This window comes from Bos grunniens, chromosome 11, assembly GCF_055505025.1.
Source record: "Bos grunniens cultivar Pamir isolate PY7600 chromosome 11, Bosgru_T2T1.0, whole genome shotgun sequence".
NCBI lineage: Eukaryota > Metazoa > Chordata > Mammalia > Artiodactyla > Bovidae > Bos > Bos grunniens.
This window is the reverse complement of record NC_141175.1, coordinates 76,931,742-76,954,210: the sequence shown is the minus strand read 5'-3', so window position 1 is coordinate 76,954,210 and position 22,469 is coordinate 76,931,742. Positions and strand designations below refer to the sequence as shown.

The window sequence follows — 22,469 nt, the reverse complement described above, 5'->3', positions numbered from 1 at the left end:
TCCTGAGAAACCTGTATGCAGGACAGGAAGCAGCAGTTAGAACATGGAACAACAGACTAGTACCAAATTGGGAAAGGACTGTGTCAAGATTGTATATTGTCACCCTGCTTATTTAACTTCTATGCAGAGTACATCATGAAAAATGCTGGGCTGGATGTAGCACAAGCTGGAATCAAGATTGCCGGGAGAAGTATCAATAACCTTAGATATGCAGATGACAACACTCTTACGGCAGAAGGCGAAGAACTAAAGAGCCTCTTGATGAAAGTGAAAGAGGAGAGTGAAAAAGTTGGTTTAAAACTCATCATTCAGAAAACTAAGATCATGGCATCTGGTCCCATCACTTCGTGGCAAATAGATGGGGAAACAGTGTCAGACTTTATTTTTTGGGGGGCTCCAAAATCACTGTAGATGGTGACTGCAGCCATGAAATTAAAAGATGCTTACTCCTTGGAAAGAGAGGTATGACCAACCTAGACAGCATATTAAAAAGCAGAGACATTTCTTTGTCAACAAAGGTCTGTCTCATCAAAGCTTTGGTTTTTCCAGTAGTCATGTATGGATGTAAAAGTTGGACCATAAAGAAAGCTGAGTGCCGAAGAATTGATGCTTTTGAACTGTGGTGTTAGGGGAGACTCTTGAGAGTCCCTTGGACTGTAAGGAGATCCAGCCAGTCCATCCTAAAGGAAATCAGTCCTGAATATTCATTGGAGGGACTGATTGAAACTGAAGCTCCAATACTTTGGCTACCTGATGCAAAGAGCAGACTAAGTCCCTAATGCTGGGAAAGATAGAAGGCAGGAGGAAAAGGGGACAACAGAGGATGAGATGGTTGGATGGCATCACTGACTCAATGGACATGAGTTTGAGCAAGCTCTGGGAGATGGTGATGGACGAGGAAGCCTGGCATGCTGCAGTCCATGGGGTCGCAGCATGACTGAGTGACTGAACAACAATAGCTTATGAGTATTTTCAAGTATTTAGTTATCATAGGGCTGCTATGGGCATCATATACCTGTCTTTTGATAAACATGCATATTTTTCTGTTGGGCATATATTTAGAAGTGGAATTGCTGAGTCCACATGGTGCTACTGGTAAAGAACCCACCTGCCATTGCAGGAGACAGAAGAGACTCAGATTCGATGCCTGGGTCAGGAAGATCCTCTAGAGGAGGGCATGTCAACCCACTCCAGTATTCTTGCCTGGAGAATCCCATGGATGGAGGAGCCTGGTGGTCTACAGTCCATAGGGTTGAAAAGAGTCGGACACAGCTGAGGCAACTTAGCATGATGCACAGGATATAAGTTCAATTTTCAAAAATCCTGCCAAACTGTTTTCAAAGTGTTCATCCCGAATTCCACCTCTCCTGGCACTGTGTGATAGTTCCAATTGCTCCATAAATATGTCCGTCTTTGTATTTCCTGTCTTTCATTTTAGTCATTTGGGTGGTCTTAAATTGCTTTTCTTTGATAAATAGTGACATTGAATACCTTCTTTTTTATGTTTATGGTATTATTCAAGTGCATATTCAAGTCTTTTTTTCTGCTGTTTCTCTGTTGGGTTGTCTGTCTTTTTGTCATTGATTTACAGAAGTTCTTTATATTTTCTGGATATTAGTCCTCCTTTGGATACATGCTTCTTTTTACTCTTTATTTATACCTTGTGATGAATAAAATTTTTAAAAAATTTTATTCTTGTTGAATTTCTCAATTTATGGTTGTGCCTTTTGCATCTTCTAAAACTGAAAAATAAAAATTTTCCTGTATCAAGTGGTTTTGTTCTCACACCTGTGAAGTAGTTTTGGTTTGCATTTCATAAAGTGTTTTTTTGGCCACTAAGTTTTTGTCCACATCATCCTCTAAGGTTCAGAATTCTCTGTTGCTTTCAAGGTTCAGCAGAGTTTGGAGAAGATTTCTAAACTGGAGCAGGAAAAGGAACATTGGATGTTGGAAGCACAGTTAGCTAAAATCAAGCTGGAGAAAGAAAACCAGCGAATTGCAGATAAACTGAAGAGTACAAGTAGTGGGCAGGTGGTAGGGGTGGCCCAGGAAAAGGCTGCTGTGGCGACTGCTACGGGCCAGGAAGAAGCGTCCGCTAAGGCTGTGCCAGAACCCGTCCACAGCGCCAGTGAGGTAAGTGTCTTTTTTTTTTATAATGGTAACTAGTGGGGATCCACCTGAGTGTTCGGAGTTTACCATGTAAATTACAGGAATTTATAACAGGAATCCATGTGCTCTGGAAAACTCAGGTTGGTGAGCAGGATGCTCCCTTCAAAACACAACTTTATTCAATTCTCTTTGATTTTACCTGCTACAGTTCCCCATGGTAAGGGCTGTGTTTCTGGTGAAGATACACTAAGTCAAGTTACGATGATTCTGTTTTTCCATTGAAATGTTTGTGATATGGGGCTTATGTTTCTGACAAAGGAGTAAATGCCTAACTTTTTATAGAAATGACCATAAATACGTTTTAAAACCAATAATATGGTATATTCCTAGGTAATATAAAGCTTTATGATTTACATATTAATACAGTTAGACTTCCTAAGGCAATATAGTGACAAGTTATTTTGCAGTTTTGTATTTCTTATATTTAATTGCAGTGATTTAGAAGGTAAGGAAACATCTCTACTGGAATTACAGAATTCAGAGTTATATGGAGAAAAAATTTCTGATTATAGTATTTTGCCCACCGTAAACAAATAACTAAAAATCTAGAAAAATGAGAAATCAGGAAAGGAAGGGAAAAAAGACCCTCAAATTAGAAGGAACTCATTAAATGTATTTTTGTAAGCATTTTTTCTTGAGAAACTTGAGGGGAGCCGTGGTACTTGCTGATGGCCCTGTCCTAAGGCTTGCGATTCCCCTTATAGCTTCTGATGCTATTGAAGAGCAAGTCATGGTCCCTTTCACATCTACCTTCTGTCTGATTCAGAGCATACTTAATAGTAACATATACAAGTTAACTTTTATTTTCAAGATGTATACAGACCTCACTGCACCTTAACAGTGTCAGAAACCTGGAATTATTGTTAGTTTTCTTAGATGTGATAATGATATTTTGATTATTTAGGAGAATATCTTTATTTTTTGGAGGTAAATGCCAAAGTACTTAGAGTAAGATATCATCATATTTGCAGCTTACTTTCAGATACTTCAGAAAATGTACACACACAGGTAAATAAAGTAAATGTAACATTGTTCATTATCAAATGTATCAATGTATTGATAATTGTATTGATAATACGTCGATAAATGTATAAATGTATTAATACATTGTGGGTGCACAGGTGTTTATTATCCTTTTTTGCCCAAATTTACTATGTATTTACCTATTTTCATAAAATATAGGAGAGGAAAAAAGAATTAAAATTCTTAGAAAAGTGGAAAGCACACCAAACTTCCCAGAGCAGTGAGCTGAACGGCCAGTATGCTCACTGGAGGATCCTAGAAGCCCGATGACGAGGTTGAATCCTAGCCGCAGGTGTTGCCCTCTGCCCCTGACAGGGAGGGTGGCTGCCTAGCAGGACATTTCACCAACAGAACAGAATTCTGGCATCAGTTTAGGTACCGTTTGGGGAAGTGCAACATTGCCAGTACTTATCTGTGGACTTCCCTTCAGAGTCTGTCTCATTGATCAGATCAGACTGAATGTTTTCATGATCTTTATTGCTAAATTATTTTCTAAAGGGCTGTATTAGTTTATACTCTTTATCAGCAGCATATGAGAAAATGCCCACAGCAGTGAGAAAATGTTTAGTTATTAGGGTCACCATGAAACCATGAAACTATCTTTAGGTCTTCTTGCCTGCTTTGGAAATAAGCGTAGAAATGACTCAGAGTTAAAATCTGTTCTCCCTGTCTTTCTTCTCAGACCATTTGTTGGGTTTCAGTAAAAATGGCTAACAGCGTTTGGATAGAGGAGATAGTGATGGTCATATCCATTATTGCCGTATGACAGAAATCATGAATGTGGTTATATATCTGAAGGGCCAGCTTGTGTTGAAAGATGATTTGTATCAAAAAATGATTGATTTGAGGGTGATCTTCCAGAATTCCACTGCTAGTGTGCTTTTGTTTTATTTATTTCAATGTTGCTTGTTTCATTTTATTTTTTGGCAACACCACAGGGCTTATGAGATGTTAGTTCCTCAACCAGGGATTGAAACTGGGCCCACAGCAGTGAAAACACCAAGTCCTAACCACTGGCCCACCAAGGAATTCTCCTTAGTGTGCTTTCAAACAATGTGAACAATGTGAACAATGAGAAGAGAAAAAAATATTACAAGGGTTTAAGCTGTTGTGTTTAAAGTATAAACAGTCTGTTCTAAAGCTTTTTCTCCCTTGTGTTCTAGATTGGAATTTTAACCAGGACATCTGACAGTGAGGTAATATGTGCTTAACATCAAGTTGTTTGTTAGTAAATATCTGGCCACATGTTTGTTGACAAAGTCCAGCAAAAGTCAGCTTCATCTAATACATTTCTGACAATTCTAGTCAATGTGGATCCATGTTGCTTTTCTCTTGGGTCAGTGTTAACTGTCACCAACAAATCACAGCCTGTTTCTGTAATTGTCTTCTTGAATGACTTGACTTGGCAGTTTGACAGGGTGTGGCATGAGCTTGGCCATCAGCTTGCTGGTATGTGGCTGGAGGCTGCGAGCCATTACCTTCCAGTGGGCCAGCTGGCAGAGCAGGGCTTTTCAGGGGCTTGACCATCAATGGGCTTGTAGTTCTTTCCAGCCCTCAAGTGACTGGCTCCAGGTCAGATTTGGCCTGTCAAATAGGTTTGCACCTTTTCGTTTTGAAATACTGCAAGTGTAAACTTACAAATAATCATTAAAAGAACACTGAAGTCATTCAGCCTAACAGTCAGAATGGTGAACTGGCAAACATAGTTCAAGTAGGTTGGTAGATTCTTTGGTTTCCTTATTGGCCTTATACTTCAGGTAATCTTGAACTTATGCATATATTTCTAAACTCAACTGAGTAGGTGCCAATGCTAGTGTAATTAGAAAACTAGTCTGGGACAAGGGCCATAAATTGTTCATTATAGAAATAGTTTAATTCGTTAGTATGTTTAGAAGCATTAGAGCTATCTTAAGATAATATGGGGGAAAAGAATGTTCATATTTTTAGGAATGCCAATAAATGCTCCCCTTCTCCCTGTTCTCTAGTTAGTGGAAGACATAGGAGACAGGCAGATAGAGATTTTGAAAGTTAGATATGTGGCACCTAACTGAGAGACATGGCCTCATGGCTGGGGGGCCTCCCAAGACTTCACTTCTGCTTTCTTCTCTTGAAGCCACACCTTCACTGTGAGATGGGCAGGGAGCTGAATAAAAGCTTCTGTCTTGTTTAAAGTTTTCCCAAAAGGTGGGAAAACTATGATTTCCCATCAAATTTCAAATGAAAATGTAGGAAATGTCGTCTTCTTTTTATTTGGCTAAAGTGATAGTAATCTTTTTTTTTTCCCTCTCAGAACGGCTTCATCCCACTGGCATTTATTCACTCAGTTACGTGTGCTCTCTTTAGGCTCCAGATGTGGAGTCTCGGGAAGACTTAATCAGAAATCACTACATGACAAGGATAGTGGAACTGACGTCTCAGCTGCAGCTAGCTGACAGCAAGTCAGTGCACTTTTATGCTGAGGTGAGTGGAGAGTCAATCGGATCAGGTGGATTTTCCTAACCTCTTCAGCAATTAGGTCACTGTCTTGGCCTCCTGCTGCTGCTGCTGCTAAGTCGCTTCAGTCGTGTCCGACTCTGTGCGACCCCAGAGATGGCAGCCCACCAGGCTCCCCCATCCCTGGGATTCTCCAGGCAAGAACACTGGAGTGGGTTGCCATTTCCTCCTGCTGTTCACCACAAAAGAGAGATCAGAGTCAGTGTGTCTGCAGTGTGGATTTGGTTAGAGTTCATGTAGGTTGGTCCACACACCAACCAAAAATCTTTATCGGTAGACTTTCTTAGGGTTATATAACATGTTTTGAACATTATTATTATAGATTCCTTGTTTTAGAGAGTTATAAGCTGGTAACATTCATAGGTGAAGGAATTTTCGTTTAGGGGAATTCAAAGCAAAGTATGTCTTTGTTTCTCTTTAGTATACTCTTTAGTTACTAAATGACAACTTGTGGTAATGAGTTTTTATAAATGATAAAATGCAAAATGTAACCTTTTTCAACTTTTAAAAAATATAAAATGTTGCTTTTTGTTACATTTTATTCTTCCATCACCATATAATTCATTTTCTTAAGGGGATTAGAAAAAGGTTATGCAAGATAATAAAATTATACAAATTCCTTGATGAAGAGGAGAAAATGAAAGAAGAAATTACAGATACCAAGAAGTGAGAAACAAATTATAAATAGAATGGAAATTGCTCAACATATAAGGATACATGTAAGGTCTCTGATTAGAAACTTTTTCTTAAAAGGTTAGTTGTAGATGTCAGACAGAGATGTATAATCCTTTAAACTGTTAAGGAAATTGACAAAGGAAAGATCAAACCCTTTACTAGAATGTGACTTTGTGATTTTCTCCTGTTCTGCAGAGACAGGGAGGTTGATAGGAAGCCAGGTGCTAGAAGTTAAGAGAGGCTTTGCTTCTCTCTTCTTGCTGAAATAAATGATATGCATAGCTTAGTGTTGCATACCTGTTTGAGAAGATGATCAGTAGTGATAACTGTTGGATTGTAGAAAAATGAGGACAGCAAGTTGGATGCTGTAGTACCCTACTGTTTGAACCATGTGGCACAGAACATCATCTTGTCCTGCTTTGGATCCCTAACTACCTTCTGAGTTACTCTCCCAGAGTTGATTGTCCTCCTCACAAGGGCCTGTGTTTTGCAGAGCTCTCTCCCTCTTTCTCTGGTTCAATGGCTGAGCACATAAATGTGTAATTAATAGAGAGTGGTTGATTTGGTTGGCTGAACTTGCCTGAAATTCTCTTATGAGGAATGAAATAAGTAACTGGGGAATTTCTGAGGATTTCCAAGAGATTTGCTTATCTTAGTAAATTCTTTTAGCACAATTGTGATACAGGAATTTTAAAATTGTTCTAGTTTTTCCTTGTCTGTAAACAGGAAGTGGTGACCCTCAATATGACTTTACTGGAATGGTCAGTCTGAGCATTTGATGTTGACACAGCATTCAAATGTGTCTCAACAGATTCTCCGTGTCAACCTCGTGGTTTATCAGAAAATTTAGTGATCCTTTTAATGGCACGCCTTCTTTTAACAATAGCATGAAATAGAATTTTTCTTTTTTCTTCTTCATGTACTGTCTCCAGATAGCCTCGGTTTAGTAGACCGCCCCCCCCGCCCCCGCGCCCCCCAAAAAATAAAAGCCAACTGGGGTCTTTAAACTGCTCTCACTTTTTTTTCCCCTCATCGACAGAGTGAGGCTGTAAAGATCTTTTTGTTCCTATGATATGGTCTCCAATAAAGGGCTTAAAACACAAGAAGAAAAGTATCTTAGAATTCATACTGCTTGACGCCATTGATCGCTTTTGAAATAACCACTTCCTTTCTCATCCAGTGAACATGAATCTTGGGTAAATGTAGAAAACTTCTTATACTTTTTGTAACCTGTGGTCATCAGGCTAGAGTTTGGAAAGAAATACTGATGAACTTGGGTTAGTAGATGTTTTTCCCTCATTAAACTGACGTGAGTGAGGCCCACTCACATTTCTTACGTGTGCTCCAGGGTGTGGCAGAGGGCCTATGGATGGAGATTCAGCAGATGTTTGTGGGATGAAGGGAGGAAGTGTGGTCCTGGGGATTGTTTTCTAGTTACCTTCCCTGAAGTAAATTCGGTCTGGGGAAATGCTTCCTGAGATTATGGTGTGTTTTCTGATTTCGCAGTGCCGAGCACTCTCTAAAAGGCTGGCCTTGGCTGAAAAGTCTAAAGAGGCACTGACAGAAGAGATGAAAGTAGCCAGTCAGAGCATTAGCCGACTTCAGGTGAGTTTCACGTTACCTACTCAGTGTGTTTTTTCATTGAAAGTTCTTAGGCTGAAAAATCAGCATTTCCCTTCTAAAATGGTGACATTTGACCTCTAGATATAATACTTTTCTTACCATTTTATTTCTAGCTCATTTTCAAGTTACAGCTCATTTATGGCAGGCAAGAAGTGGTTGTATTATTTGTTTCTCTAGTTTGATTTTAATTATAAATAGTTTTGTAGTCAGCATTTCTTTAAATAATACTTATTTATCCATAGTCCTTCCTTTTTCTCTTCCTCCCAGTTGATAATCCCTGTCATGGCTGGCCGGAAGTTTATTTTCTTCATATGACTCAATTCCTTCTCTTTATTGATTCATAAAACTGACATAAACTGAAAGATAGGGCTTCATAATATTCCTTCTTACTCACTGCTTTGTTTTAAAGCCTTGTTTCCAGAAGCCTTTAGTAAATATAAACATGCTACAGGCAAAGAAATAACTCATTAACAGCAATACACACTTCCTTCTGGTTTCAGATTCATATATAGATTTTCTAGAATCACAAGATTAGATGTTAAAAGGCCAAAGAGAGCCTGAGAGATGAGAGGAGAGAGGAAGGTGCTTTTTCTAGGGAGAGTCATGCCCAGAGGGCTGTGGGATCCCCATCGAGTGTGGGATGGTGGGAATGTGCTAGAGACCACCTTCTCCGCCTCACCAGAGGCTCAGGAAAACCTGAGGGAAAGAGCATGAAGCCCTCTTGTTTTTTTTTTGTTGTTGTTGTTACACTTTTATACCTGGCATAGAAGGAAACTCATTTCTGCAAAGAAATTCAGAACCCATTTTGAAGGTTGAGAAAAACTTCTTCCCCATTTGTACTTGTTCTCTTGTTAGACCTGTGGCTTAACCTGCTTCTTAATTGATCAGATAGGTCATCTTGATAGGTTGCTTTTCCAACATTTTTTTTTTTCTTAAATTAAAAGAACTTTCAAGTGGTATAACTGGTGGAGTTTTGCTTTCTCTTTTCTTTTTTCCCTGGCCATTCAGGATGAGCTGACAACTACCAAGAGGAGTTACGAGGATCAGTTAAGTATGATGAGCGACCACCTGTGCAGCATGAACGAGACGCTATCTAAACAAAGAGAGGAGATTGACACACTAAAGATGTCCAGTAAGGTAGGGGAGGGACGGGCCTCTCTGAGGAGTAATAGTTAATATTTAATGTGTTTCATGTAAGGTACTTCATTGTTGAGTGTTTCAGGAGCAAAGGATTAAGAGATTTGAAGTGTTTATAAATCATTTCACTTGTCCTCTTATCCGAAAGTAAAATGAAGATTGTTTGATTGAGTTACAAGTTGAGAGAAGGTCTGACCTCCAGGTCCTAACTCTGTGTTGCTTGCTTTTTGGTATTTGGGGCAATTCTGCTACTGTTGTGTTAGTTAGGAGCACTCTTAAGAGGGTTTATGATGGGGATTACTCTTTTATTTATATGAATCTAAAACGGTCTCATTGAAAAGTAACCTTCTTAGCAAATTTATTCTCATAACATATCCATATAACCAAGGGCTATTTTGTCCTTTTAATTCCAAAGACTTCTTAAATTTCATTTCCAATAAAGCCTCTGCTTGTCCAGGCTGGGGTCAGTAGATATGGGTAGTGTTTTTGTGTTGAAGGGCATATCCATGTATCATGTATCTTTGTTGTATCATTATACACACACACACACACACACTCTTACCATGAGAGGTAGGCTTCAAGAGGCCAGAGAGCTGGTTTCATGCATGATCTCAGATGCTTGGCATATTTTGATAACTCAGACAACACCCTGCCACCAGCAGCTTGGATCTGCTGTGTCCAGCCTGTGCTCTTTACAGTCCACGCTGCCCCTCACTGATCTTGCAGGCATGTGCTGAGTTCCTGTTGCGTGCTGGCCCTGGGAAGGACATAGAGATGAACAGACCATAGCTTCATTTTCGCATCTGCCAGTGGTGGTGCAGAGCTGCATCCCGCTCAGTTGATGTCTCCTTGGAAGTGTATCATGTTAATGCACTAGAATTTGCCTTACAGAATTTTGTTTCTCAGTGTAGTTTGGTGGTATTGATTGGCCTCTGGCTGCTTCGGAGAATGTGATGCTTTTCTGGGACATTTTGTGATGGTTGTGACTGGCCTATGTGGTGCTGATTAGGGTTCTCTGGTTACTGGTGCTTGGGGAAACTTGGGCTTGTAGGTAGAGGGTAGGGTATTGGTCCTTTTGAAGAATGCCTCCTTAACCCTTTTGGCCTCTTGGTATTCCATCAGGGCAATAGCTGACTCATGTAGAAAGCACATGCGTTAGTGGGAGTAGCAGGAGAAAGCCTGCTTCTAGCACCTAACATTTGAAGAAAAGTAGCAGTCATTATAGGGAAAGTTTTCAGACCTCAGAGCTGCAGAGGGCATTTGGTTCTGAATTGAGGAGGGTTAATGTTGGGGATAGGCGCTTCCCTGGTGGCAATCAGGAGACCTGGGTTCGATCCCTGGGTCTGGAAGATCCCCTGGAGAAGTGAATGGCAACCCACTCCAGTATTCTTGTCTGGAGAATTCCAATGACAGAGGAGCTTGGTGAGCTAGCAAAGCTCATTGTCCCAAAGGTAATTAATTGTATTGCAGTCACTTTGGAAGTGAGGAAATTTTTAAGCCCTCTTGGAAATTTTTAATCTAGTCCTTAGAATATCTGTGATTAATAAAGCATAGAGTTAGCGATCCTTCTTTACTTTCTAGTTTCTGTTGTTAACCTTTCTTTGATCTTTCTGTGGTCCCTATATTTTGTCCCCCCCACACCACCCCCCATTTATTAGTCATTTAAATTGCTATAGCATCAGACAGCTGAGTTGACGTGGTCTCCATTGGATACCAAGTAAACATCCTGAAGCCATTTGTTTGCTGTTATCTTGCTCTGAATGTCTGTGTTTTGTAACCATTTCCCACATTTATATGCAATAGTTAAATGCAGGAATTAAATTAGAATGCTTTCCCTAAAAGTGAACTTCTCCAGAAAAAAGAAAAGTTACATAAAACTGGAAAGTCCAAATCTCTGTATATGAGGGAATCGGGAATTAAGTTAAGACATTTTCCAAGTTGCTCTCAGCTGGTATCTGAGCTTCCTTTTATCCTGAGATTATCTTTGCCACTGAGATGTTAGTTGGCACATATTAAAAATAAGTTCTTATTAAGACCTTTTAAAAGGTGTTCATTTTAACAGCAAAGGAACAAGTTTAGGCTAAAATATTTTATTCAGCTTTATGAAATCATAAAGTACCTTGTCTTTGAAACAAAATGAATATATGAGATTTGATAAATCCAAGATATGCTTTCTTTTCTTTATTACCTGTGCTCAGACACCAGGGAAATAAGGTAGATGGAGAAAAGTGGGGAGAGTGAAAAGTAACAAACTGCTCTGTGATTCCTAAATAAAAGTTAGCGATGGAAGGTTATCAGCTCTTCTCCTTCTTGGAAGCTAAAGTTGTCCACAGTGAACTATGGCTTCCAGACAGCTTGGTCTCTAAACTGTGTGGATGATTTTTCTAGAAGTTGGCATTCTTATTGTTGATATTTTTCTTTGCACAGGGAAATTCTAAAAAGAACAAGAGTCGATAGTTTACGGATAGCGGGTTGGCGACTTCTTTCCAGAGCTGCTACTGCTGAGCGGAGCTGCGGGGCCGACCCTCCACGTCCAGTGCTGGCCGCCTTCAGGAAGCTGGAGTGTTGTTGGGCCTAGTGAAGTAGTCAGTGTTGTAAATGGCCTTGAAATATTTAAAATATATTTGTAATCAGTAAGGCAAATACAGAATTTGATGTTGACAGTAAAATGGAAAACAATACACATATCGTGGATATTGTAGGTTTCCTTATGCTGTTTTTACTGTGCACTTTTTAAAATTAGGTTTTAATTTCAGTATGTAAGAACAACAAATATTTTGTATATTTTCAAACTCTATGATATGGTAATCAATTTGGTATCTATGGAATAGATATATGTTTCTGGATAAAATGCTTACATTGTCAAACTGTCATTACTTCTCACTATAATTGAAAACAGTCTCCAATTCCTTTTGAAGACTTATTCATTCTCTCTGTCTCTCTTTCTCTGTTCTGGAGGGACTGGGCCTTGAAAACTCCAGATCTTGTGGTTTATTATCATTGTCTTCGGCTCTTCAGTACCTTCTCTGTGTTGGAATAATAGCTTAAGGAAATTGATGTCAATAAATTCATACATATATCAAACTTTCAGTCTTCTGAGAATCTGATGAAGGAAACTGAAACGTACTAAAGTAGGCTTCACAGAATTACCAAATCCCAGTTGATTTAGATATAATCTTTCTAATCCTTCAAATTGGAATAATTGTACAGTTAATCCTTTATTAAGGCTTTGAGTACCTCTCAAGGTACTTGTAACTATACTTCAGGCAAGGTTGCTAAGCCCTTTCAGGCTCCTATTGGTTTATTTCATAAACATTGTGTCATTTCAGTGTACATTTCAGAGGTGTCTCTCCCAGCACCTCCCTCCCCAAGTCTTTAGTTTCTCTTTTCCTCCGAGTCTCCTACACATGCCCATTTCACTCCATGTCTACATCCCCAGACTGAAGCCTCTCCTTTCCCACCTCCCTGCCTGCAGCTTCATCTCCTTTGAGCCTCTTCACTGGGCAGTTGCTAGTCACCCTCCAGAATGCACTCTGTTTCACCTCAGTGCTCAGCACCGCTTCCCTCTGTGCTCAGCACAAAGGCCAACTCCTTGGCCCCCTGTTCTTGGCTGCCTGCTGTAGAGACAGACTGGCCGTTGTGCCCAGTCTTCACAGTAATGGAAGTATTTGAATCCTGCCTCAGGGATCTCTGGGTGAGTCCAGCTCGGTCCCATTTCCCCTAGCCCCTTGGCCCTTTCTGTTTTGTGTGATCTGTTCATTTTCATTCTCTGTCACCTGAACCAGCAGTGTTCACTGTAGCTGCGCCTAAGCCCCCAAGCACCATGTTGCTTAGCTCCACCGTAAACCTAGAGTTTCCAACCCCTGCTAGACCCTCAGTGTTCTGTGACCCTGCGTTCTGAATTTCTCGTCCATTTCTCTTCCTCCTTTGGAGGGTTTGGAACTAAGGAGTGATGTCATCTGGCTTATGCTTTAATGGAATCATGGGTTGCTTGGCTGAAAATCGATTGTAGGGGAGCAAGGATGGAAGTAAACAGAAGAGTTAGGAGGCTATTCAGTAGCAGGAGGCTGTTGAGAGATGATGGTGGCCTGGACCATGCTGATGGCAGTGGAAGTTGTGTGAAGGCTATATTTCTGGATTTGTTTTGAAGAGAGTAGATAGGAATTGCTGAAATCCCAACTCTTTCCTCTCTATACTTCTATTACTCTTTATAGTTCTGTTACTTTTCTCTGCTTTTACTCCTAATACTTACCATACATAATCTAACGTACAATATGTTTTGCTTATTAATCTTGTTTATTGCCTGTTTCTCCCCTTTAGAGGATACAGTTTCATAAGGGCAGGTTTTTGGTCTGGTTTGCTCACTGTTGTCTTCCCTGTACCTAAAACACTGCCTGGCATTCAGTGAATGTTTGTCAAAAGAATGCTGCCTGGGCAGGAACGTGGAGTGTGAGAGAAAGAAGAGTCAGTCAAAGGGGAAGCCAGGGATTCTGACCTGAATGCACCTGAGTGCAAGGGAAGATCGAGGGAGTTAGCATCTTGCTTCTACCTGGCTATGAGTTAAGCTGAACATCTGGGAGTCACCTTGACTTCCTCCTCACCTCACGTATCTCGTTTTTTACCTTGTCTTGCTGAACCTTCCTGCCTTTTCACATATCTCGGCTCTAACTTCTTATCTGATGCCTTAAATTGAGCCCTGGCTCCCTGCTGCCTGGATGACTCACTCGTCTTCCTGTTCTCCAGACATCTCTCTCTCCACTTAGCACATTTCTGCAGAGCCCATCTCCTGGATGGAAAGAAAGCCTTCACAGTGGCCCCTCATTGCGCTCTGGCTGTAGTGTGTACATGTGAGACATGTATACTAACTGTCACTCACTTTTTCCTTATTCTCTTCCAAGCGCTCCCCCCTCCACCTGCCCCTGCCCCTGCCCCCTTGCTATAGTCTCTGTAGAAGGAAATGGCAACCCCTCCAGTGTTCTTGCCTGGAGAATCCCAGGGACAGGGGAGCCTGGTGGGCTGCCGTCTGTGGGGTCGCACAGAGTCGGACATGACTAAAGCGACTTAGCAGCAGCAGCAGCAGCAGCAGTGAAAGTAAAGTCGCTCAGTTGTGTCGGACTCTTTGAGACCCCATGGACTGTAGCCTACCAGTCTCCTCTGTCCATGGGATTTTCCAGGCAAGAGTACTGGAGTGGGTTGCCATTCCCTTCTCCAAGTCTCTATCTACCTTTATGAAAATCCTCAGACCTCTGGGTCAGGAAGAGTGTCACTTCTCCTGAGAGATGGGCCTGCTTTTCTCATAGAGAAAATGTGAATCTTGGGTTGTCCTTCTTTGCTTTGGTGGCCGGGACTTGTATCTCTCCCCAACTGAGAGCTGCCAGAGCTCCCAGACCAGCGGTCCCTATCACCCAGCATGGTGCCTGGTCCCACAGACCTGCTGGCAGTCCCTGTGGAAGGCTTGACCTTTGTGTAGGGGTCAGTGCCTCTGGGAGGTTTCCTAGATCTGAGGAACAGGGCAGGACTGTAGAGGGTGCAGTTGGTTTCCTGGTAAAATTGTCCCTTTTTAACTTAATTGCTAAGATCTTTGTTCTTTAGGCAGTCTCTTGGCAAAGTATATAATGACCACCACTGGGTAACCATTTATTTAAGTCAGGCATGGTAAAGACTTATTTCTTTTAAACTTCCCGTAACTGTATCTCATTGGTGCTAATACTGTCCCTGTTTTACAGTTAGAAAACTAAGGCTTAGAGAGGGTAAGCAGTTTGTCCATATCACACAGCTAGTCCATGTGGGGCTGGGATTCAGATCCAGGCTTGTCTGATTCCAGAGCCTGGCTTATTCACTACTGTAGTATGAGCCTTTTGAACTGAGGACATTCAGTTCTCTTCCTACAAGTACTATATATTTGGAGGATAAAATACTAAATTTCTCAGTAACTCCTGTACTTAATGCAACTTTCCCTTTCCATGTCTTCAGTAAGTATTCCTACCCCTTCTTTCAGCATTTATTTAGCTTCTTGAGCTAATGGGCTGGGTACAAGGTTTGCCTTTGATACCATTTTTTTTTCTTCTCTGACCCCTATTTTTATTTACATATTCCTCGTTACATAAACCTTCCCAGCTACCAAATTCTGAATTTAATAAATTTATGCCATGAGTCTGCCCCTTATAATCCACTTTCTGTACAAACTTTGTTGTTATTTTTTTTTAAAGGAATTTAGTAACCACAAAACTAGAGATTAGTATGAACTCTTGTGTCTCCATCACTTCTTACAAACATTTTGTTAATCTTGTTTCATCTTTTTTTCCACATGGCTTCTTTTCTGGGAGTATTTTAAGGCAAGTCCCAGACATTGGACCCTTTCCCCTGTGAACACTTGAGTCATGCGTATCTTTTATAAAGATGAGAGTGCTAACTTCTTAATCTGCCTCACCCAGTGCCTGCTGAGTGCTTGGTGCAGATGAGACTGTGATAAGCAAGGCAGTCTGCTGGGTGCCCTTAAGAGCTTACAGTCTGCTAGTGAAGCAACAGTGATCCTGTAAACGCACAATTACAAACTGCCATATGTCCTGTCTTGCCCTGGGCTTGTCTCAGACAAGGCAGCAAGTGAGAGAGAAAACATAGAGGTGCTGCTTCCTTGATTAAATGTCTGTATTTTTACCAAAATTATAAACTCGATTTGCGTCAAGCTGTACTTATTACAGGAATGTCTCTGGTGGTCCAAGACTCTTTGCTCCCAATGCAGGGACCCCAGTTTGATCCCTGGTCAGGAACTAGATCCCACATGTTGCAGCCAAGAGTCTGAGTGCCACAGCTAAAGATCCTGCATGCTGAAACTAAGACCTGGCACAGCCAAATAAATATTTAAAAATAGTACTTATTACAAAGAGAAAACAAGGCAAAAGAGACAGTCTCCTGATTTTCACCCTCATTTCATGCTCCCCAGAGAAAAGCACTTTCACTCACTGTCTAGATCCAGCTCCCTATTTCCAAATGACATGCTACTTTCACTTTTCCTGTTAGGCATTGTCAGTTGATTTCCCAGTTAGAAGATGAGGATTTGTCTCTGTTTCATCTGCCTCCCTTTCCCTACTGTTCACATACATATACACGCTTTCTGTTTTCGTGTTGTCTCTTTCAGACTAGTTATATCAACATTTTGATTAGATCGATGCTCCATGTATATTTTAATATGATCATTTAAATGCTGTTGGTAACTGAGTCATGTAATGTACTGTGATGCCTTTTCCTTTCTTGTACAACTTTTTTTGTTTTCCCTGGAGTTAATAACTATATCTGTCTTCCATGGTGCTTATCACTAATTTATTCCTAAATTCTTTCCCAGGTGCCCAGGTGCATAATTCTCATCTCAGTGTGATCAGATTCAACTGGGTGTTTAGCTAAATTTATCTTCTTCAAGAAGTCTCTCCTAGGGAATTCCCTGGCTGTCCAAGGGTTAGAACTCAGTGCTCTCAATGCTGGGGTTCTGGGTTTGATCCCTGTTCTGAGAACTAAGATCCCACAAGCCATGTGGTGCAGCCAGAAAAAGGAAGGAAAGGAAGAAATCGCTCCGAGAGTCCTTTGATCTGTGCCAGGCTATCCTGGTTGATCTCTAGGCCAGCGGTACTGCTGCTCTCTTGGGATCTTCCTCCCTTATCATCCTGGGCATTGTGTCTCCTCTTAAAATAACTCTCTCCACAAGCCTTTCCAGTGAGCGTCTTTTGTCTCTACTTGCCATTGCTGTGCCCTCTCAAAGAATCATCTGTTCTGTCTAGGCCTCTTAAAACATGGAAAGTGAAAGATGAGAGAGAATTCTCAGTCCAGGCACAGATAGGGACTCAGTTGACTGAAGTTCACATAGGAGCAAATAAAAAGGACTTTAATCATTCATTGCTTCCTGGAGATGATGGAATTTTCAGAACTTACTGAAACAATATTTCTGACTTTTTCTTCATTAGATACTATATGCTTATTGTGGAAAATTTGGAAAATGAGGAAAAGTGTTGAATACACATCTTTTTGGAGATTCAGCTATTAATATTTTTGTTTATTCCTGTTCTTTTTTCATGCATATATATGATACATGTTTTCAGTAAAAATTGGGATTATAAGAAATTCCAAATGAGAAAAAGAGGCTCTTTAATATAAAGTAGCAGGGAGGGGGGTGTAGGTTTGCTGGCTGCACAACTCCAGGGGGCACTGTTCACATTCTGTTCTATAGCAGGCCTGGGTGAAGGGAGAAGACGCTCCAGGTTCAGCTTGAGCAACTGTGATAAATAGCATGTATTTTGTTAGGTCATTTAACATACCACCCCCTACTATGCTTGTTATAAGCAATACTGTTCACTTTTCAAAGCTGATAAATAAAACTGGATTCTCCACTGCTTTTGGGAAGACTTAACTCCATCACTTATGCTAACAGATACTTTTTAGCAACACAACCATTTTCCAAGTTCATTAGCCACTAAAACAAAACAAAAATTCATCTGCACTATTTCCAAACAAAAATGTGAGAGAAAAAAACAAAATGAGGAACCAATTAGCTGAGAAAGCCACCAACAATGTTGGAGCAAAAGGCTCTCTCCAGATGATCATGAATTAAAGCTTTCTTCATCATAAAAACCCTCAGACAGAAGAATGAGCAGTTTATAGTTTTGTTCTATGCAGCATTGACCCTGGAAGTTGTTCCCAGCTCTTAAAAGGCTGGAGATAGCAACTTGGTTGATGAAGGCTAAGAAACCATCTGGCAGGGCCACACTGACAAGGAATAGGCTGTCTTGGGACAGAAGAGAAGCTTCTGTTCTCAGCTAAGGGCCACTTTCTCAGACACTGTGGTGATAAATGGAAAGCTTGTCAGTAACTTTTGACTGTGCTATACATTTTTAAGCAGTTTGGTAATTAGCTCCAAAATAGGAAACTAACTGGCAATCAGTGCATTAGAGCAGGAAAACCCATTACATTTCTTCCAAATCTTTGAAAGAAAAGGTCATAGAGCAGGATTAGAATAACTGTTTTTGTAAAGAGAGGATCAGAAGAATTGACTCCTGGGTGGAAACATGCTGAAGGCTATTATTGTCTGGCTTGTAGGTTTAGGCCCCTCAATAGGCACCTCCCCCACTTAAATCCTTTGTATTGTTTTAAATGATCTCTGATCCTTCAGTGGCCCGCTGCTCCCCAAACGCCAGTGGGATAGCTGGGTGGTGACACCTCATAGGTCCAAGAATAGAAAAAACATGGTTCAGTTAACTAACAACAACAAAAAAAACAACGTTGCTTACTATCTCACTTAGAGGCTGAAGAATATTTTCTCTTAAAACATGGACAGTGAAAAATGAGAGAGTCCAGGCAGAGTAGGGACTCAGTTGGCTGAAGTTCACATAGGAGCAAAAAAAAGAAAAAGGACTTTAATCATTCATTGCTTCCTGGAAGAGATGGAATTTTCAGAACTTATTGAAAAAACATTTCTGAATTTTTCAGCTTTCCTATATTTCCTCTTCTGCTGTGTTGTCGACACATCTCATGTTGTCATTTTCACGTATGCCATCTCCCTCCACAACTACAGGTGCCATGAAGCAGGGACCGTGCCTTATACTGACTCCCTGACAGTGCTTAGCAGAATGCCTTGTACACAGTAGGTGTTCAGTTAATGCTAATTGGATACATGTTAGGAAGCAGGCCAAGGTACTATACACAACTGTAGCTCAAGCCATACCTAGGGGTGTCCTATCTCCAAAACAAAGGATAGCCCGTCTCAGGCCATTCTGAGTTGATTAAGTGATTGTTTCTCTATGTATTACTGATTTCATTTGGCATTCTCAGTGAGGATGTACGCTTTTTATTTATCTCTGGAAATTGCTTTTGAAAGAGTATTTTAGTTTCCTCATGGATAAAGTTGTTTAAAAACATCAGTTCAGAATGTATCATGTACCTAAAATGGTGTGTGTTTTTATTTTTTTCCTGTTTCTTTTTCACTGCTGTTGAAGCCATCACTGGTTAATTTTTTGTTTAATACAGTCTTCCACAAGGCTTTATCTTGAATGAATGTTGTAATATAAACAGACTGTTGTAAAGTTTTTAGAGAGGGATGTTCTTATCAAGCATTTTGGGCTAAGATTGTCCTAGATCTGAAGTCCTCACTTTCCAATAAAGTCCCTTTTCACATTGGGCATTTCCAAAAGCTGGTTTGAATTTATATTGATCCTGACAGCTTCAGCTAATTCGAGATTTGAGGAATTCCAAGTTAATCTTCTAGATCATATTTATAGACAACTTGCTGCTGCTGCTAAGTCGCTTCAGTTGTGTCCAACTCTGTGCAACCCCATAGAGGGCAGCCCACCAGGCTCCCCTGTCCCTGGGATTCTCCAGGCAAGAACACTGGAGTGGGTTGCCATTTCCTTCTCCAATGCATGAAAGTGAAAAGTGAAAGTGAAGTCGCTCAGTCATGTCTGACTCTTTGAGACCCCAAGGACTGCAGCCTACCAGGCTCCTCCGTCCATGGGATTTTCCAGGCAAGAGTACTGGAGTGGGGTGCCATCGCCTTCTCTAATAGACAATTTGGGGACTGTTAAACAGTGTGGAAATTCTAAATGGGTTCTATAAAAGGCTGCCAGGAAAGGGAAACCTGCTAATGAAAAGAATGATATAGCCTGAGGGTCTCTTTACTGAAGAGCAAAGAAAAGGACAGGAACTGGAGGAAAATGAGGTCACAGCTGGCCATGAACAGCTGTGGTTGTCTGGCTAGTTAGGCCAGACTGAGCTGTTTACCACCAGATTTTGATACAAACGGACACTGCCAGAAAGAGTCCTTTGAAAATAGGTGAAAGTATTATAAGAAATAAATCTGCATTCATGAAAATGGCAACCTTTGGGGCCATGCTGAGTCACACAGAATAGGAGGGCTTGTCCCTTGCAAAAGATAAATGGTTTTCAGTCAACTGCATTTGGCCTTTAGAAGATTATGGGCCTGTTTGCTTTGCAAAAGTGTCAAAGTTTCCAAAAAAGATTTCTTTCACTGGGTGGGCTACCTACTAATCAAGATCATAATGCTTGGAATTAAAAAGAAGATGGAATTTAAAAGGTGAACTCAGGGCTCTGTTTAAGCCAGTGGTAATTACTGGTTTGTCCAATGTGTTCTTTCCTTTCTGTAGTTACCTGTGGCATTTTCTGTGATGGGCTGGCCTTTTGGATGGCCCAGTGGCTAGACACAGTTATTTCAGTTTGGGATTTCAGCCAGAATGCCTGGAGTCAAGACATCTCTTGTTTATACTTAAGATTATCTTTTCTCAGATCATGAAATAATCATCACTTCAGTTCAGTTCAGTCGCTCAGTCGTGTCCGACTCTTTGCGACCCCATGAATAGCAGCACGCCAAGCCTCCCTGTCCATCATCAACTCCCGGATTTTACTCAAACTCACGTCCATCGAGTTGGTGATGCCATCCAGCCATCTCATCCTCTGTCGTCCCCTTCTCCTCCTGCCCCCAATCCCTCCCAGCATCAGAGTCTTTTCCAGTGAGTCAACTCTTCGCATGAGGTGGCCAAAGTACTGGAGTTTCAGCTTTAGCATCATTCCTTCCAAAGAATGCCCAGGGCTGATCTCCTTCAGAATGGATTGGTTGGATCTCCTTGCAGTCCAAGGGACTCTCAAGAGTCTTCCCCAACACCACGGTTCGAAAGCATCAATTCTTCGCTTAGCTTCATTATTTAATCTTGTTTCATATCCCCACTCTTCCCCTCAGAAGTTTTCTTGCATTCAAAAGGGATGATGATATTTTACCATGTTTTTTTATGCTTTGTATTGCCATCATGTAACTTTTCCCAGGTCTGTTAACATCTCTTTTCTTTTCTTCTGCCTCCCTCTTCCTTTGTCCTTGTTCTGCACTTTGCTCAGCTCCTTACCAGAAGGCTTGGGCCCAGTACCTGTCTCGGTACTGTAGCTGGCTTGGGCCCAGTACCTGTCTAATTCCATAGAAGAGTCTCTGAAAAGTTACAAATCATTTGACTTCCTATGTTTTAGACTCCTTTTTCTCCCTCAACCCTTGATCATCACAGGGATGGTAGCTGGAGGACACGGACTATAAGGAGGACCTGATGTCTTTTTCTGTTTGCCTAGGGCGTCTTAAGCTTAAGCACAGTTAGAAATTTGATCTGAAACTAAATGTTTCCTAAACAGATCTCAGCTGTGTGACTTGAGGTACTCCTGTGCCCTCTCTGAATATTTCCTTCCTTCCTCAAAGCCCTCACACAGGTTCTAACCACTGGCTACTGGTTGAATAGGATACTGATTATCTTTTCCATTTCACCAAGGAATTCCAAGGTCAAACACAAGACTACACTTTAAACAGCATTAAAAAGAAAATCACACTGCTGTGCAAACACAAGGAAGTGTTCAATCAGAATTCCCTCATTTCCTCTCTATCATCCAGGTACTGCACTTCAAGTCAAGATACTCACTAGGGCCTCCTAACTCCTCTCCTTGGACCCAAGCCCTCTCTTCCCAGAGGGGAAAGATTTACTGAGTGCCTACTGGGTGCCAGGCTCTAGGGATACAAAAGTGAATTGTATTATTATATATATGTATATGTATATATACACTTATATAAAAATATTCCTTTGCTTAAGAACTTTCACAAATTTCCCATTTCCTTCTTTATATATAGTTCCACCTTCTCATCCAAACATATCCCACCTTTCCTAAGATTTCCAGTCTTGCCAGCCTCCAAAGGTCCGTATCCCAGGGCCTGGAATGCCCTCTTTTCTCGCCTTCTGAGCCTGTTCAAAGTCCACCCAAGTCTCCCATCCTGGATTTGGGTGTCTCTTCAGTGAACCTTCTTTTTCCAGTGAGGTAGCTACACTTGTGGAAGAGATTCAGATGTCAAGTGACTTGCCCAGAGTCATCTGCTTGCAACTGATGGATCAGGGACTAAATGTCAGCCTCTAACCTTTCCTCGGAGGACAGCTCTCCTCTTCTACATTCTGCAGGGGGCCTCCTGCTGCATCCATACAGCCTGGCCCTTCACTAGGCATCTCTGTCCTCCTCTTTCTCTTAATGGGCCTATTGATGCGCCCTGGAAGGTGGGGTTCCATCTTAGCCTCTGAATAGGGTTGGTCTCACCTTAGGGGAAAAGAAGGAGGCATTCAACAGAGGCTTAAAAAATAATTCTTAGTCAAGATATGGATGCAACCCAGTATCCATCAACAGACAAATGGATAAAAAAGATATGGTGAGATATAAATATATAGACTACACTAAAGCCTTTGACTGTGAAGATCACAACAAACTGAAAAATTGTTAGATGGGAATACCAGACCACCTTTACGTGCCTCCTGAGAAACCTATATGCAGGACAAGAA

General features: G+C 41.1%; 1 protein-coding gene across 5 annotated transcripts in view; it reads left to right on the top strand.

Moving 5' to 3' along the window:
• Positions 1 to 17,503, top strand: part of PPP1R21 (protein phosphatase 1 regulatory subunit 21) — a 79,380-nt gene extending 61,877 nt beyond the window's left edge. For all 5 annotated transcript variants that reach the window (XR_015136975.1, XM_086326978.1, XM_086326981.1 and 2 more), the window contains 6 exons: positions 1,891 to 2,133; positions 4,356 to 4,388; positions 5,536 to 5,652; positions 7,867 to 7,965; positions 8,992 to 9,120; positions 11,548 to 17,503. Coding sequence is in view for 4 of the 5 variants with exons in the window: in XM_086326978.1 (XP_086183104.1) it covers positions 1,891 to 2,133; positions 4,356 to 4,388; positions 5,536 to 5,652; positions 7,867 to 7,965; positions 8,992 to 9,120; positions 11,548 to 11,577 (651 nt within the window). In the remaining variant the exon portion in view is untranslated. The remainder of the gene's footprint in view (positions 1 to 1,890; positions 2,134 to 4,355; positions 4,389 to 5,535; positions 5,653 to 7,866; positions 7,966 to 8,991; positions 9,121 to 11,547) is intronic.
• Positions 17,504 to 22,469: the final 4,966 nt, after the last annotated feature.